The sequence below is a fragment of the Pseudopipra pipra genome, chromosome 8 (genome assembly GCF_036250125.1).
Source record: "Pseudopipra pipra isolate bDixPip1 chromosome 8, bDixPip1.hap1, whole genome shotgun sequence".
NCBI classification, from domain to species: Eukaryota; Metazoa; Chordata; class Aves; order Passeriformes; family Pipridae; genus Pseudopipra; species Pseudopipra pipra.
The window spans coordinates 25,083,187-25,100,781 of record NC_087556.1 but is presented as its reverse complement, the minus strand read 5'-3'; the positions used below and the strand labels follow the sequence as shown (position 1 = coordinate 25,100,781).

General features: G+C 46.1%; 1 protein-coding gene across 3 annotated transcripts in view; it reads left to right on the top strand.

Moving 5' to 3' along the window:
• Positions 1 to 378: 378 nt before the first annotated feature.
• SH3PXD2A (SH3 and PX domains 2A) overlaps positions 379 to 17,595 on the top strand; it is a 260,811-nt gene continuing 243,594 nt past the window's right edge. For 2 of the 3 annotated variants that reach the window (XM_064663221.1, XM_064663220.1), the window contains exon 1: positions 379 to 610. In XM_064663221.1, coding sequence (XP_064519291.1) covers positions 539 to 610 — 72 coding nt within the window. In that variant the 5' untranslated portion in view covers positions 379 to 538. The remainder of the gene's footprint in view (positions 611 to 17,595) is intronic. The other variant, XM_064663222.1, reaches the window with a different exon arrangement.

Sequence of the window (17,595 nt, the reverse complement as noted above, 5' to 3'; positions counted from 1 at the left end):
GACCTTGGCCGGCTGCTTGGGGAGGGTACTTCGGGCACTCTCTCCAGTGATGGAGGGTCCTGGGGCATCTCGGGCGGTCCCGGGTCCCCGGGGTGTCTCTGCAGAGAACGGGGGTCCGAGGGCGGCTCCGGGCGGGAGCGGGGCGCCCAGGGACAGCCGCCCGCCATCTCCGGGCGGCCCGGCCGCGCCCCCGGCACAGGGGGGCGGTGGCTCCCGGTCCCCTCCCGCCCCGTCCCGTCGCGCCGGAGCCCCCCGGGGCCGCCCGGGGGCGGAGCCGTCGGCCCGGCCCGGCCCCTCCCGCCGCCGCAGCGGCCGCGCAGCCCCGGGCAGCGGGCAGGGAGCGGAGCCGGGCTGGGCTGCCGGGAGCGCGGAGCCGCCGCCGCGGCGCGGGGCGGAGCCGGCACCGGGGCATCCTCCCTTCCCCGCCTGCCTCCCTCTCTCCCTGCCGCCCGCCCGGCATCGCCGCGGCGGCAGCGCGGCCGGAGGGTGCTGCCAGCGCCGGGCGGGAGCGGCGGAGCGCCGCCGGGGGTGCGCGGAGATGCTGTCCTACAGCGTGCTGGACGCCAACGTGGTGGACGTGGAGAAGCGGAGGAACCCCTCGAAGCACTACGTGAGTGGCGGCGGGGCCCGGCCGAGCCCCGGCCCCTCGGGGGGCGGCCACACGTGTGCGGGTGGGACGGGACGGGACCGGAGCGGTGCCCGGGGTGCCGTCCCTCGCCTGGCTTTGGGGGAGACACCCGCCCCAGGTGGGGCGGCCGCGGGACCCCGGGGGCAGCGGGGACCCGCACGGCCTCCTGCTGTGGAGGTGCGGATCTTCTTCCTCAGCCTCTTTCATCCCGTTTGGTTCTTGGCTCGTTTTAGTGTTATGATTTTGAAGTTTCCTTCCCCTCTGGAGGTGGATCTTCCCTTCTTCCTCGCAAGACCCAGCGCAGGATGGGGAAGGTCTCCCAGGTCCCCGGGTTCTCCCCATCCTGGCCGGGGTGCTCGGTGTGGAGGGGAGCAGGGCTCGGCTGCTGGTGGGGCCAGGGAGCCGGCGGTACTGAGCGCATCTTCGCTCCTTCTCAAGCACAAATTACATTCAGACCTTTTTGAGGGGGCAGCCGGTCTGCAGGGTTATCAAGGCAGACTTGGCGTTTGGAGCTCTTTCATCTCTCGTTCGCCTTCTTCCTTTCACATCTTACTGCTAATAGCACAGCAGTAAAGGAGAGTTTTTAACAATCTTCCCGTACTTCGGTATTGCAGCGTGTCATGTGGAGGTGTCTTTGCCTGAAAGAGTTTGCAGCACATATAGTCTAGTAGCTTTTGTCCTTCCACATAAGTAGAGAAGGTATCTTTTCTTCTCTCTCTGGCTGCTTCTGCATTTTAGTTGCACCAAATCCTTTAACTCTTCTTCAAGATACAATATATATTTTTAAACACAGAAAGTTGGATTTTGTGTATAGAGAAGGTAAATCTTCCAGCTTTGGTAAGGAAAAGCCTGAGGGGGTGTTATATCTGCTGTGATATTGCACTGAGTATACTGTGTTTCCTGGCATTGCTTGTCTGCCAGATTTCTTTAGAGCTGGTCAGCAGCTGAATGGATTGCTTGAAAGATAAGGACAAAGATTGGACTTAAACCTACGTATTAGTATTTCATACCACTGAGCTTTTCCCTCTAAGGCTTAGACCATAACCCAGTTTAAGGCTAGAGGGCACTATGTTGCTGGGAGATGCAGACTTGTAAAGCTGAAGCTCTCATCTACCATAGAGTTAAGCATCTTGTGCCTAATTCATAGGAGGAAGTTCTAGGTCTTATGTCCTCTAAGGTTACAGCTGGACCTGTTGTTCAGTCTATTATGCACTCACCACTTCCAGGTGGGAAAGGCTTCTTCACCTTTTGCAAGCTGCTGCTGTGAATTGTGGCTGCCACAGCTGCAGGCTGTTATCCCACATGAAAGGTGACAGCAGAGAAGTAGGTCTGCCAAGCACCAAAATATAGAAAAGAACTGGTAACAACACTTCCCTGATTACCAAGAGAAATTGACGCTGTTAATTTCTTGTTTGTTGGAAAATAACCAGAAAACAAGCTTTTAAAATTCTGTATTTACAGGATTTGAAAGAAAATATTTCCCATATTTACCTGTAGAAACACATCTTTGTTGATCCCTGTCACTGCATTTTAATAACAGTAACCTAAACTATTCCAAGAAGCTCTCTTTAGTGCTTCTAGTGGCAAATCTATATCTTTCCCTTCCCCCTTCTCACTGTACAGCTTTTCTAATATTCTGTACAACAGTTACACATTTCCATGTGTCCAGTTCTTGGCCAAAAAATCAAACCAAATGGTTTGTTGGGTGACTAGATGTGTGTCTGCCTTTTGTTCCACTGACTCTCAATCTCTGGTTTTACAGTATTCAGGAAAATAGGGTCTGAGTTTACAAGCAAATGTTGGAATAATTCAGTTTAAAATAATAGTTTACCATGTCCTTATGGAGCTTTTTCTTCTACATGAGTAAATTAGCCCACAGGTCCAAAAGTCTTGGACTATTCTTCATTTCCTCAATTGCAGTTTGATGCAGATGCACATGCTGCAGCTTTTCATCTACCTTTGGCTGGAGTAACTGACTTAAGGTGAACCCATACTTTCAAGGAATTTAATTCCCTGGGTCTGATCCCCTGATCATGGTTACTTTGGTTCTGTGCTCTTTTTTAATGTGAAACAACTCTTATCTTCTAAAATTAATATGAGCATAGCTTGGGATTTAGCTCTCTCCATTGCCTATGGGTAGTTTGGAGAGTACAAAGCTTTGTGCTTTCTGTCCTTTGTGGCTCTGAAATATCAAGAAGCCTTTCTACCTCCAACATTCTTAAACGACTTCATGCCATACCTTCAGGCCATGTGAAGGAGCCTTGGCATCAGATTAATGATGTGTTTCTCTGGTGGATGGGGGCCTGGATACTGCAGGTGTTTTAACGTGACTCTCTCTCCTTTTAATTGTGATCTCTCAGGACCATAGGGGGACCTGGAGATATGAAGGCACGGTCTTACCTTTGCGAGCGTTTGGAGAGGGCTAAATGTGAGTAGCACATAAGCTCCTGCACTGCTTGGCTTAGAAGCAAGGAGTCATTGCCTGGAGCAGGTGTTTTTCATGATATGAGCACAGCTTTTGTGGCCTTGACTCAAGAAAGTAAAAGAAAGAAGGCAGCTTTACTTGTCCTCTGCTATGATCCCATGAGTGTGAAACTTCTGAAGATATTAATAACTCACTGGAAGTTTTGTAGGGCTCTGCATGGGGGAAGAGATTAAAATCTTAGATCCAGTGCTATTTGATAGGAGTCCAGCCAGCTATCTCCCCTCTCCTGGGAAATCCCTACTAGGGAATGAGTCCACAATACTTCCCTCTGCATCTCTGTCAGCAGCTGGTGGCACAACACCACCTGGTTGGCTGGGGGCCCTGGATGGTGGCCTGTAAAAAGATAAACAGAAGGTTGGGTCAGTAACCACATGTTTCTAGAGTGGTATATCCCCAATACAAGTACCACTGCTCTTACAGCTTTTGACTTACCAACTTAATTTCCCATTCTTTCTCCATGCTGATGGTGTTTTAAAAATTGATTTGCACTTGCTAATACTTTAAAAATGTTAAATCTCCTTGCTTTCCCCCTTCCCTTTTCTTTTAACAAGAACAATGTCAGGAAGGTCAAGTCTGGGTTTGTTGGAAAGACCCCTGATGCAGCAGGGGTCACACATTGGCTGAGCAGGGCTGTGGTGAAGCTGGGTGGATTAGGACAGTGTGGTTAATGGTTGAAGGTGTCAGTTAATCATTTTGAAGAGAAAAAGCTGGTAGCAAAATCCAAATCCCCTTTCCGGCCCCTGCTAAGCTTTAAACAGTCTGAAAGTCTCTTTTCTCAGTTGATGAGGTTTGATCTGTTTATGGGATAGCTTCTCTGGCTTTTAGTCTGAAATCATGATTGTCTGAATTAAACATTAAATGGTCCCAAACCAGAAGTGCATTCTGTCTTTAAAAGGACCCACTGTTGATGCTTGCCTCCTTTAACCATCCATTGTGGAACTTAAAAAAAGACATCTTTCCCTCCCCTCTCTCAGTTCCCAGGTTATCTTTAGGCAGATAATTTGCCCTTTACCCAAATGTCTGACTCCTTTAGAAGCCCTGCAGGGAGCCTCTGCCTACCAGATGGTCTTGATCTTGCTCTCATGGAGGGTAGATTGAATTAGCACCTTCACCTGTTCACTGCTTTAGAGACCTGGGTGATGGCAAATATTCATTAGAAGCCAGATGAATAGGATCCCCCACCCCCCCCCCCCACTCTGCTGAGGACTGAGTAGTTACTGATGTGCATTATCTCACCAGACATTTATATGCTTGAGGTCATTTCTAAGTGTGCCTGTGTTATCCCGAGGGCAGGGATGGATACATCAGTACAGATTTTCTCTTCCAGCACTACTCTGCTCCAGTTGCAGTTGGTCTTTGTGTGTTTTTAGCTTTGTACAGCATGGAGGAAAGGTAAAACGCTCTTGCTTTACAAGTGGCTGCTCTGTCTCTTTCCAGTTAGACTGAGGTGCATTGCTGATTTTAGTCATCTGAGATGCAGGTATACTGTCCCAGTTCCTCCCCAGGGTAATTGTTTCCTAATGGCATCTCTGAATGTCTTGAGGTCTCTTGTAGGAATCTCTCTGCTGCACGGATATGGTTGCTAACCTTCTCAGGGCACTGGCATTGCTGACTTTTAAGGGATTGAGTTCTGCTGTGTTGAGTTTCAGCACTGCTCCCAGGAGAATGTGAGTGTGCTTGTCACAAATGACCTGTTGTAAAATGTCAGCATGCTCTGAAGAAAAATCTTGTACTGTGAGGGTCGAATTCTGCTCCTTGTCTCTTGGCTGCTCCTGCTTACTGCTTAGACTCAAGAGGAACTCAGATGTGATCAGGCATCTTGGTGGCTTCGTTTCTCTGTGTTGCAAGCTGCTTGTTATACAAAGATCTGGAGAGTCTGGGCATGTCATGGGTTTAGTGGCAAGGATCTTTTGTTCCTACCTGGGAGATGGAATTGCTATACTGGGAAAAGGAGCTTTATTCTCCCTATTTGGGTCGTCAAGTGGGTGTGGCCCTGCTTGCAGGTCTGAGTTGAGGAGCTCCATGTGTCACTTGTGCTAGGAGTACCAGCAGCTTGGGAGTAAGGAAAGCTCAGCCTTTCTTTGTTTGACTATTTTAGCTAGCAGAGCTGGGGTCTGTGAATCAGGTATCTTCCAGAGTGAACAAGATGTGACATACCTAGAGCTCCCATGGTTGGTGGCCTGCAGGTAGAGAGCAGTGAAGAACCTGATATGAATCAGAAGGCAATGTTAGGTGAGTAGATTGAGTACCCATTTAGAAATTGTGATCCATTTTCTGCTCTTCCCTTCCCCCCATTAAGACATCCTGTGTGGCTTTCCTTCCAAGGGCCATGATCCAGCTTGACTCATTGGCCTGAATTATTATGGTTATTATTACTATTATCTTTTCCTGGGGTGATGGGCAAGAGCCAGAAAATTAGCAGGCTGCTCTTCATCATTTCTCAGAACTGAACTTCTGTGCATTGGCAAGGCTTGTGTCAAAGGGGGCTGTAATCCCCTGTGTGCAGAGCAGAGGAGAGCTCAGGAGAAGGCAGATTGGGGTAAAACCTTGCAGTGACTTTCTCTGTGTGTAGACCACTGCCCTACTGAGGTAGACATAGACAAAGATCCACCAGTCTGCCTGTTTCAGTTGCAAATCTTATGGAGACTGTATACAAAGATTTGGTTGTTTTTTAAAGTCTGATGAAACACATCAGGAAGAAAAGAAGTCAATATTTCTGAAATACCTGGAAGCCATGAGCAGACAGTTCTCTGCAGGTTGGTTCAACTCTTAGTCCCTACTCCCAAATGGCCAGAGGAGCAGGGACAGCAAGAGGGAGAGATCAAACCTTTGCTAGTCCAAAGCTGCCTTCACCCAGAGGACTTCTCTCTTCCTTATCACTGCAATCAGTTTTTGATTGAAATGTTCTTGTTGAAGTGAAATTCTTCTCTAAAAAAAGAGGTTTTAGTTTCCATGTCCTATTGGGTTTTTACTTTTTGGACACCATTGTTTTATGAGGCTGAGATAAAGTACAGGTTTTTCCTATTCACTGACTCGACAGATTCACTTTCTTCCCTTTCTCAGCATCTCCTCAGCCTTCCACTGCCATACCTGCATGTGGTTCTCTCTCTTGGAGGTCTGTTCCCTGTTACCTTGTCCTAGGAAGTGCCAAAGAGAGGCACAGTCCTTTGAGCTTGTTCAGAGCAGGTTTGCAAAGTAGTTCAGATGTTTTTGGGCATTTATGTGCTTTTCACCATGTGCTGCCTGGCAGTTCTTGCCTCTGGAACTCCAGGCTGCTTCTCTGGGTTGCTGAGGAGCCCAGCAGAGTAAGGAGCACTCACAGCTCTTTCTTCCAGCAGAGCTGTGGGTTGGTAACACTCAGGTAAGAGAAAGTGGCATCTAAATTCAACAGTTTGCAAAGCAAATGACTGTCCCCAGCCTTAACAATAGATTAAAAACCAATAGAGAGACGAGGTAGTTGTTCTGATTCGCTGTGGTCAGGGCAGGATGAAGTAACGCCGGAGCCTTGACAGCCCAGCAGGCTGCCTGCACTGCCTCTCCTGCAGTTGAACCTGCAGCGTGCTGGGAGGGCAGCCAAATGAAAGCTCAGGGAAAAGCTTTTAGCAAGCCTGTGAGCGGGGGGCAACAGCTCCCAAAAGCCTCCAAGTTCCATTTTAAAAGCGATGGAGATGCTACTATTGACTTTCAGTGGGAGCTGGTTGCCAGGGGGACGTTTTCCTAAGAGACAAGTGCTTTTGGCTCCTGCCAGCTGCAAGTGACCTCTGGCTTCATGAGATCCCTGAGTGGGGTCAATGTGTGGGTGCTGGGGCCCACTAGTGCAACACAGCTTGATAGGTTGTAGTCAGAATTATGTGTTTCACTGCTTTTGAGTTAAAAGGGAGAGGAATGGAGACACCAAATCTTGGAGAGAGAGAGGTGAACAGACATCCTAAGGAAACAAGTGTTGGAACAGGAAATGGAGCCCAGACTTCCTGCATCCCAGAGCAGCTTGTCTATTCATCTCACACCCGCACTCAGCCCTTAGAGAGATGGGCAGCTCAAAGGCATTGTCTCCTCCCATCCCAGCAAGGTAGGGTATATGCTGGTACTCTCACTGGGAAGATGAGGCAAGAAGTTAAGTGGCTGAACCAAAGCCAGCCATGAAGTGTGTGGCAGCATTTTACAGTATTTTCTTTGGCTTTCAAAGCAGTCTTGTACTTTATCTGATAAAAAGTACAGTCCAAAAAAATACTACTCTCGTATTCAGTCTTTGTCTTCCTCAAACCCATTTCCCATTTTATGTGGATTAAACAGGAAGAGGGATTCAATGTGCCCCTACCTGAGGCAGGAGGTGACGTACAAGCTCTTTAATTTAGTCATTTGGGAGGAAACAGCTGGACCTTCTAATGTGGGGTGATTTTCTTTTTTTTTGATCTTCCTTTTTCGTGCTGTATCCACTTAATCTATGCCTGCTCATGCAAAGGGAACTGTCCCCAGAAACCACAGAGAAGAGCAGGTTCATTAGAGGGGCTGACAGCACCGTGTGTTGTTTGACATTGTGAAGCTGAGTGCTTTCATGTAGCAGGAGCAGACACCTTCTTGCCTGGAGCGTGCTGTGTAAATATTGCATGAAGAAGGCAGAGAGCTGCACAGTAGCAGCTCTCTGCTTGAAATTGGTGGTGTCTGCTGCTTAATCAGGTAGTGTCAAAGCCAAATGCAGTCAAGTTAATGGAAAAAAAAACCCCTAGTAGCTTTGCTGGGCCTTGTTTCACACCTCTAGAGAAAGGCTTTATTGAAAGTAAGTTCGTAATTACTAAGTTTTTTAATATAGTGCATCTCCCTTTGTTTTTATGATAAGAGCAAAAATGTAGTCTCCAGGATCTATTTATCCTCTTCTGGGCAGGAACATAATCACATTTGGTGTGGGAAGGAAAGCAAAAGGAAACCAGGTGATTTTCTTCACCTCAAAGGATTTTAAAGTGGAATATAATCCAGGCTAGTTAGTCTTCGCACTTTGTTGCTCTCAGTCTTTGCACCGCCTTCTAGGTGAATGTATTATAATAATAATAATTTACTCCTTCAAGCTCACATTCAAGATGTCAGTTATATGGTATTCTCATTGTATGTATTTATAAATATGGAGGGGGGGTTGGAGTGCATAAGAGGGCTTATTATAAAGCAAGGATGCTTTTGCACCGAGACATGTGCACACAGACCTGAAAGATGGTCTCTGTGCTGGGCTGTTAAGACAAGCGATGACACACAGGTACAGGCAGGTGGGGGCAGTGAGACAATGTCAGCCAGCTGTGCAGGTGATCGTCCTGGTGTGATGGTAACCTGAGCTACTGCCTGGTGGGCATTTAGGCCTTATTTCAAAGAATGGCCATGAAGGACAATAATGTAATAACACTTTAAATTATCCTAGGGTGAAGGTAGAGCAGAGAAATACTCTATTTCTTGTAGCACCTGTATAGGCTTGAATATGGTGATGGTGTTAATTGATGCTCTCATGCTTGGGCTGACCTTTGTGGTAATTGTTAATATTCTCTTTTTGATTTTATTGAGCTATTAATTTTGGCAAATCTGTTCCCTATTCCAGTTTCTGGAAGAGGAGCTCAATGTGTAGCTAACCAAGTCCTTGGACTGGGAGCATTCTACTTTTGTGGGCAGAATATACATCCCCAAATCTGTGTCTTTATCAGAATATCACATATTGCACTAGTATGCTGCAGTGTATTCTTAATTGCTCTTAATAGGCACTGACTGCTCTAGCACAGGATCTGGGTGTACCACGGCTTCACAATAAGGCTGTAGTGCTGTGTAGTAACATCCATTATTATAATGCAACTTCTTCAGTTTGTGAGAGTTGACTCACTGGATAGAATAAAATATTCATAGACTGTAAGTGTCAATAAATATGTGTGTGGTCCCATACATACTGTGTTTGAAACCTGACTGGCAATAATTATGTTTTGATATGTTGCTGGCACTGTTTCTCTGACCAAGGGGGTGTGTTTTATTTCTCCTGTAAAGCATACTTGCTAAAAGCATGGGTGCACTGGGCTCTGATGCCCTGAGTAGTCAGCAGCATGATTTTATAGGCTTGATTCAAACTTGTTTGCAAGGAAAACATCCCTGTCTCTGTTCTTAGGGGAGAAGCATGCCAAACCTCTACTAACCGTAGCTGTGTTTAAACAGGAGCTCCGCACTGCCATTCTGTCTCCTTTACAGAAGTCTTCCATAGCTGACCCTGAAATACTGGAAGCATGGTTTTCCACTGTCCAGGACATGCCTGTAAATGCAAACTGTAATGTATGAAGTTCATAAATAATCCAGAAAGGTTTGAATGTCCAGTGTGATACACACGGGACATTGTGTAGTGTGGTAGAAGAGCTCGTGTGGCCTTGAACCTCTCTGGATCTTGGTGTGCTCTGCTGCCAAACCAACACCTTTCATAAAGTGTGAGATGCACATGTTTATTAAGGGCTGACTGCTAGCACCAGTTTTGAAGCCCCCAAATTTGGGTCATATTCCTCTACTGGCAGGTCTGCCCCTGGAAGCAGCGGCTGCAGAATGACAAGGTCATGTTGTTGGCCGGAAATGGAAATCAGGCTGTTGCTTCCCTAAGAGTGCTCAGCAGAATGGATAATGAATGGGATGACATAAGAGCTGCATTCCCCTCTGAGGAAACACACATCCAGGATGCCAGCCATGCTTGTCAACTCTGAGCCTGTTCCTCTAGGGCATTCTTTCCTGTCTTGGAGTGCCAGGGTCTGTGGAAGTATTTGAAGTGGAGTATGGTCTTTCTGGGAGTAGCCCTTGGTGGTAGGCTACTAGATCGCTGCTCTCTGATCTCTCTCTGGTGTCTCCATATTACCTGTCAGGAAAGCTCACTGACTGGGGTGAAATCTTGCCAGGCATTCTTGTACCGTGAGGGGTTTGATGCAGCAGAGAGCATCTCAGTTACCATTTTCCTAACTCTGTAAAGGTGAGATTTTGAGTTGCTCCCTCAGCATCCTGTGAGATTTTCCTACTCTTTGTCTCAGGTTATCTATTATTGTTTATAAATTAGCCCATGCATGTATTTTTTGTGGGAGAAGGTTATTCCTGATCTTTCCTTCTCCAGCAGTGAAAACCTACAGTAGACCCATGTGACCCCAAGCGAAATACTTTGAATATCAGTTTTAAATGTTTTAATACTTTAAAAATCAGTTTTAAAACAAGCTTTGCTGCTTGCTGTCTGAGCTCAGTACATTTTCTTTGCCTGAAAATTTGATGCTCTGACCCCTGCCTTGTCTTGAGCAGCCTGAGCTGAGGGATGGTTATTCCCAGGATGGATGCTACAAGAGGCAGCTGAGCTCCCAGTCTTCAGCAGGATCAGGGCAGCTGGCACAGCCCCTGCTAGTGCATAAGTGGGAGGCCTGCAGTTTCCCAGGGCTGTCACTGCAGCAACTTTCACTGGCACTAAAATCACTCAGAATTTAAAAACAAACAAACAAGGATATGTGAAGTATTTTCCGGGAAGGAGGCCATAGAGAGCAGATTAAGTACATCTCCCTCTCCCATCTCCTAGACAGGAAGAAAGACTGGAGTCCAGTGTTTTCCTAAGTGGGATTAAAACAGGCTCTGGAGCTACCTTCTGGAGTGGGACAGAGGAAAGCCAGGAATAGCAAGGAAGGTCTGTGTGTGTATGTTTTATAAATACATCTATATCAGGTGAAACTGTTTAGAATCTCTGAAGCTGTGCTGGTGGTAATATCCATTTTATTAACAAAAGCCTGCTTATTTTATATTAATAATAAGATACTAGAGCTGTTAGAAAAGAATAAAAAGTGACTGGTTCTAGAGGAACATCAATGCTGGTTTTCCTTGTACGAAAAGATTGCAATCCTGTACCTTCTACATTTTACAAGCCCTGGACATCCTTAACAAGTTCTTTTTGTCTCCTGGGGAATTCAGATAAATTTTCTTCTAACCTTTCAGCAAAAAGTGTTTTATAAAGACAACCCAGGATGTTTTACTCAAAAGGAATCTAGTGCAGTAGCCAGCCTCTGGAACTTTCTCACTTGAAGCATATGGAAGAGTCTTTTGGCTGTTATTGCTCAAGAAGAGATTTTCTGTTTAATCTTTTGCTGCTGTCTGTGATTTTAGCAGTCTATGTCAAAACTTTGGGCTGTTTTGGGAAAGCAGCTTTCCACCTGTTTCTGAGCTGGGCAGCTGTAGCTTGCATTTCAGCCTTTAATGCAGACATCCCCAATTTGTTGATGATAAATATAAATAGTTCCATTTAAACTAAAAATATTTTAACTACCTTTTTCATGGGTAACAATCCTTGGAGATTACAGTAGCCGTGATCTGTGTGGGAGAGTCTATCAATCTGTCCTTAAACCTCGTTCTGTTCTCTGGACCAGTGGCTTTTTGTTTAGCAGTGGCAATTTGCCAGTGGCACTGGAGAGTGACTGTGTATGGGTGTGCCAGAGGTGCTCCTGTCTTGGAGGGAGTCTCTTTCTTGAAAGAACTGAGGCTCTGGCCCAAGTGAGCGGGGTCTGAAGACTTACAGCCTGGGGATGGGAGCAAGGCACTGCTGCTCAGACCCTTTGCCTAACCACTAAAGGTGTTGGTCAAATTGCTTGGCTGCGGTGGCTTGGTTGGGTTTTCTACCATCCTTTCAGCTGCGAGTAACACTGTACGTCTGTGTACCCTGGTTTTGACCAGAATGACCATTGGGGTTGCTGTTTTACTGTGTTTGTCTTCTTGTTGGGGGAGTGTGCAGGTGTTCGGTAGGAACTGGGGGTTTGATGCAAGGTCTTTGTGTGTGCACACGTGTGCTTTGCTTCTGTTTTGATTTCTGTATTGCTCTGCGTTTGAGCAAGAAGAGGGTATGGTCAAAGAAATGGGGCAGAAAGCAGAGGTTTGTAGAGGATCTTTAGGTCCCATTGGAGCTGATGCCACAGTCCTGGCCAGACTCTAAGAATAGTCTTTTATTTCATTTTTCCCCCTTCTTCTGACAAGCTCTAATCCTTCTCACAGCATGGAGTTATTTGCCATTGTCTCAAATCTGGGGTTCTAGGTGATCTCTTAAATATTGTAGGGCTGGATTGGAGACCATCTTGAGGGCAATCACCAGTGCCTTCCACTGGTCTGAGAGTCTGAAAAGACTGAGAGTATAGCACTGATGTGCTTACTGCAGCCTTCACTCCTGAGGAGAGGTGACCCAACACTTTCCCTGTGTGCCAAGGGCTTTGTGGGGTTCTGCCCATCATGTTACCCTACAGTGATACTGGGCCATCAGGGCTCGACTTATCCGATGAGAAGAGTGAAATTGTTCTCTACCAGACACTGGCATTTATAGGATTCCAGGTGTCCTTGTGTAGGGATCTTGTCTGTGTAGAGCTGAAACTTCTTGGTCATTGTCTTGCTGTGTATGAGGTGTTGGTGGGATGTGATAAAGATTTTGACTCGGACCAGGGCAAGGGTGCAACTTGGCCATGTGATTTGATTCACAGTTGACTTGAAAACATCCTAAGGAGTCAAATGAAGAAATGATGCCCACTCTGCTTGTAAAAGAGAGAGACTTTAGTTGGTACTAGCAAAGGGCTGACAGTCCAAACCTGATCGAATGTGTGTTTATCTGACAGCATCCTGTCCTGCCTGGTCCTTTATCAATCTTCTGCGTCTGGTTAACATGAGCTGTAGCACATCTGGCTCCAGCTCCTATTGCCAAAAGGCCAACGCACATCGTGACAGAAGGGTTAAACAGAAGGTGGAAGTGACTGATGGCTTGCTCTGGGCAGTAACACAGCAGTAAATGCTGAGATGACATGGGAACGCTCTTTAGCTGACGTCCTTGCAAGCCTCTTGATGACATCAAACTCCTGGACCACTTCCAGTCGAGTTTGGCCTTGCCCCAGTGACAATAGATGTTAATCTGTTGGCTTGTCAGAAAAACGTGTTAGTGGTTTTTTTACAGATCCATTTCCAACCCTCAGATTTTCCTGCTAGTAAACACAGCATTATGTCATTGTTTTACCAGGAGCCAAGCACCAAAGCCAACTGTGCAGTACTGTTGTCAGCAAATGTCCTTTCACTTTGGGGATTTATCTGAGTTCCCAGGCTCTTTTTTCCCCACTATTGCCCATGTTCTGATCTCTGTGTCCATCAAAAGCCTACAACACTTTATGGGGAACACATGTAGGGTCCAGCAGTTGTGGGTAACACTTTTCAATGTATTTGTGTTAGATGGGGCTCTTATACCTGTTTAGCAAAGGTGCCTTGGTTTGTAAACCTTCATCTTTTGGTTACATTGGCCAAGACGAACTCTTGGACCCGCATGCAAAACAAGGTGAAGGATTTTGCAGCCCAACTTTGCTTCTAATTGATAAAATAATAGCCAAGTCATAGCCAGGGGCAAGGTCCTGCCCATGGTAAATCCTGTTTGTTTCAAAACACAATAGCTGAGTTCCTATTAAAAAGACTGGTTGTCAAATTGCTAATGTTATACATTAACTTCCATAGCTTTCAGAAACAACACTCACCACAGATGAAATAAAGCCATTTATAACATTCTTATAACTCTTGTTCCTTGTTTTGCTTCTAGACTTATTTCCAGCTGTCTTTGCAAAGGATATGAAAGAAAAGATTTATAAGTTACCTCCAGTGGTTCGGAGCTAATCTGCTTAAAACAAAGAAGCCTCCTATCCCTACCTCTACTTGACTGGGAACAGTCAAATCCTTCTCATACCAAAGCCTGTCTAAAATCATCTCCCACATCAGTTGAAGTAGTCTAGAAGCAGGGAAAAGAGGAGAGAGAGATGTTAATTTGAATGCAGATCTATAATTCTTCTGATACAGGCATGGATAGATGATGGAGAACTGGTTCAGCCCCTTTGCAATAGTGGAGGAATTACAACATTCTTGGGTATGAGGTGGAATAAAATTAAATTTTATTTACGTAATTAAGCTGTACAACATCTTGTTGAAAAGTGTTATGAAGACTTAAAGTATAAGTGGTTCAAACAAAGAACTGACAAATTTCTGGGGATAAGACTGCCATTAAATACAGCAGTCAAGATACATGGTTGGGTCAGTTGCTTAAGACTAAGCACCCTGTGTTCTCTCTGTTGCTGTTAAGCAGTTTCCATCTATCTTCATTAAAAACAGAGTGCAGAGCTTAGATACAACTTCATTCTGACCCAGCCTGCATCTCGTGATGCCTTCCCAGATGTCCCTTAGCTGTATGGTGCTAACTCAGGCTGCTGGGCCTGGTTATGTTGCTCACAGCAGCGAGAGCTGTTGATTCTTGGCCAGGTAAAGTTAGGAAGCACAGTGCATGCCGTGAGGAAGTGAACCTCCATCATCACTTCCAACTCCCTTCTCTGCTCCATACACTTTTTTTTTTTTTGGATCCCATCACATGTTTATGGGCTGGTGTTGAATATCTGGGCCCTGACAGATCCCTTTCTGCCTCCCAGTCTTGGGTCAAGTGGCAGTCTATTTTGTTGGAGATATCACGTCTGGTATTACTATTAATATATATTCAGGCCTTGTACTTATCTAATGCCTTTCATCCAAGGGTCTCCAACACTCTGTACATCAGCACCTCTTTGCAAGGTAGACAGATCAGACAGGGAAAGCATTGTGTTTGTAGCAGTATGTCTCCTGGCAGAAGTGCCTTCTCAGAGCTGTCAGGAGACTAGTGGATAATTTGGACTGATGGAAAACAGTGTTCCTTTTATGGCTGAAAGTGGGTCATGGAACTGCAGAACATAGACCTGGGTCATTAATGCTGTCTAAGCATATGGCATTCCCACATATGAACCTTCAGGGTGGTTGTGTTGGCTTGACTGGGAGACTCAAGCTTCTTCTGATGGTTGATGACTTCCAGTACAGACCTTTCGTTATTCACAAGCATCCTGTTCTTACACCAGTTTTGTCCTTTTGCATAAGGTTTCTTCACTCTCAGTTTGATTTGACCTCCTATCCCTCTTCTCCCCACTGTTATGGAGAATGATTGTGGCCCTTCTTAGCCTTCATTCTGCTGAGCTCCTCTGGCCTCCTCTTGTAGAAAACACCACCCTGAAAGGTACAGAGCAAACAGGTTTCCTTGCCCCACACTTCTCACAGTCACTGCACACTGAACACAAGTTTAACCCAGGCACTGCCAACAGTTCAGTCTGGGCAACATCAGGCATGTGATGGGTTAATTTGTACTGCTGGGTACAGTCTTGCTCATCTTGGCAGAGGCCAGATGCAGCTGCCAGGAGAAAGTTTGACCTCAATGGGGTGATTTTCTGGATGCAGTCAGGTGTGATTTGGAGTAGACAGCTCCTGGATCTGTCCTGTCCCTGAGCTGTGCACTCTGTCAGCCTGAAGGAGGATGCCTCCAACTTGTGGTTCTTTCACAGTTACATTTTCTTCCCTTCAGGGACTTTCAGAGCTAGTCCCAAAGCCTTGCAAGTGGCACTCCACTTCCAAAAGCAGAGAAGAGAAAACGTGGCTGGTTATGTTCCCACAGTTAGCTTTAATTGAGGTCATTTTAAGCAAATGGTGTCTATTTAATGTTGTGATAGCTCAGATAAACCAGTTTTCAGCAGGTCTTGGGAATGGAGCGGTAGAGATGAAGGGCATCGTTTTAGGGGGCAGCATCTTGCCTGATGACATGCTTGGCAGGGTTGCTGGAGCACTTGGATGAAGCTCTCTCATTTGGACAACTTCTGCACATCCTGCTTGGGTGAGAGGAGAGATGGCCTGTGGTTTCTGTCTGAAATTCAGCAACAGTGAATAATTCCAGATTGACGCTGTGGAAGCTTGCTGTTTTTGTGAAGGGAGGACAAGCCAAACATAACAAGAGTTCCTCAGTGCTTGGGGAAGAGAACCAAGGTCACCATTTGGAGCTTGTAGTTTTGGCAGACACAGAAATGACGTGCCACATCATACGTGTATCGGTGGAGATAGCTGGGGTGATTATCAGCAAGCTTCTTTGTAGGCTGGTTTGTGATGCTGATGATCCAAAACTGATGCTGGGATGTTCCGGACAAACAGACTCTCTTTTCAGCTTCCATATCTGCTATTTTTTAATGTTTTTGGCATTGGTCTTTGGGGTAAGGAAGAGGCTATAGCAGTCCCTGGGATTTCAATCCCCATGAGTCCAAGTTCTGAGGTTGTAGATCTGCTGCCATTAAAATTAGCATTGCTTGAAGTTGTCCCCTTTTATAAAGCTGGATGCTGACTCTGCTGTACTGAGTTCCTTGTCCAGAGCTGTCCTTGATCTTGGCTGTTTGGCCAGCTATTCTCCTGGCTGGTATCTCTCCATCGTCCTTTGCGGGGGAATGTTCCCAGGACCTGCCATGAAGATTGTTAAGTGTCCTCTCTTGTGTGCCCGGTGCCTGTTTTTTTAACAAATCAGTCCTACAAGATGTGTATCAGTGAAAATAATAAGAATAAGAATGCAGCTTATTTCATCAAAGCAGCCTGAGACTCATTTGCCTTTCAGATATTTAACTCCATCTTAGAGGCTGATTTTTTTGGGAGACCCAAGAAGGGAACACAGTCCCTTACGTTTTAAGGAAGTTTTCGCACTGAGATTCATGACCTGTTTCAGAAGCGCTGGTAGAAGTATCACAGACAGTAGGTTTGCCTTTCTTAGACTTAAATTCACTATTCAGTGGATGAAAAATGTGCAGAGACCACTTGTTAAAATTATACTGGGTATCTTTGCACTTCTTCACAACTATCAGTGAAACTACAACAGCACTTTGGAGCCTGTGCTTACTGTGGCAGTGTCAGCAATAGGTAGCAGTGTGGGGGATCATGACGGAAGCCCTTACAAGTCTTTAATGTAATTTGCTAAAGGTAAAACCAGAAGGTTGCAAGCTATCTTTCTGGGTGGAGCAGGACGTTTGAGCAGGGATAGTGATGATTGTTCGGTGGCAGATTCTTTGTAAAGTTTGTGTGTAAAAGGTTCATGTGTAGAGAGACTTAAAAATGGATGGTGAGGAGGAACCAGGCTGGCTGCTAGCAAGTGTGCAGTGATGCTTTCTGCTTCCAGCTGCTTCTCTGAGATTTGTGAAACCCTCATACACCGCTGGTGAAACCTGTGCAGCTCCGCAAGGGAAACGGTATGGATCTGTCGTAGCGGTTTTTCATCCCTGCAAGATGGGAGACCTGGTACCACTTGCCTGTTGCTGCTGAGTAGGTCACTGGTGAAGTTAGGAAAGAGTGGCTCTGAGAGTGGATTTGGGGTTTTTCTGGGGTTTTAGGAGGCCCGTCTCAGAGTGTTTACTCAGGAGGTGGAGTGCTTGTATGTTGGAAACTGCACTGTTTCTGGGAGTTTTTGAGCTGCCCACACCAACATCCCTTTGACAAGTCTTGGCCAGTATCTGGAGTGGCTCTGGTTTTCCACTGCTGCTCTAGCTGCCTGAATGTGTTCTGGGACAAGGACAAGGATTGCCCTTAGTAGCCTCTTAGGTTATTGCTGAACACGTTAAGGAGCACATCATTTTAT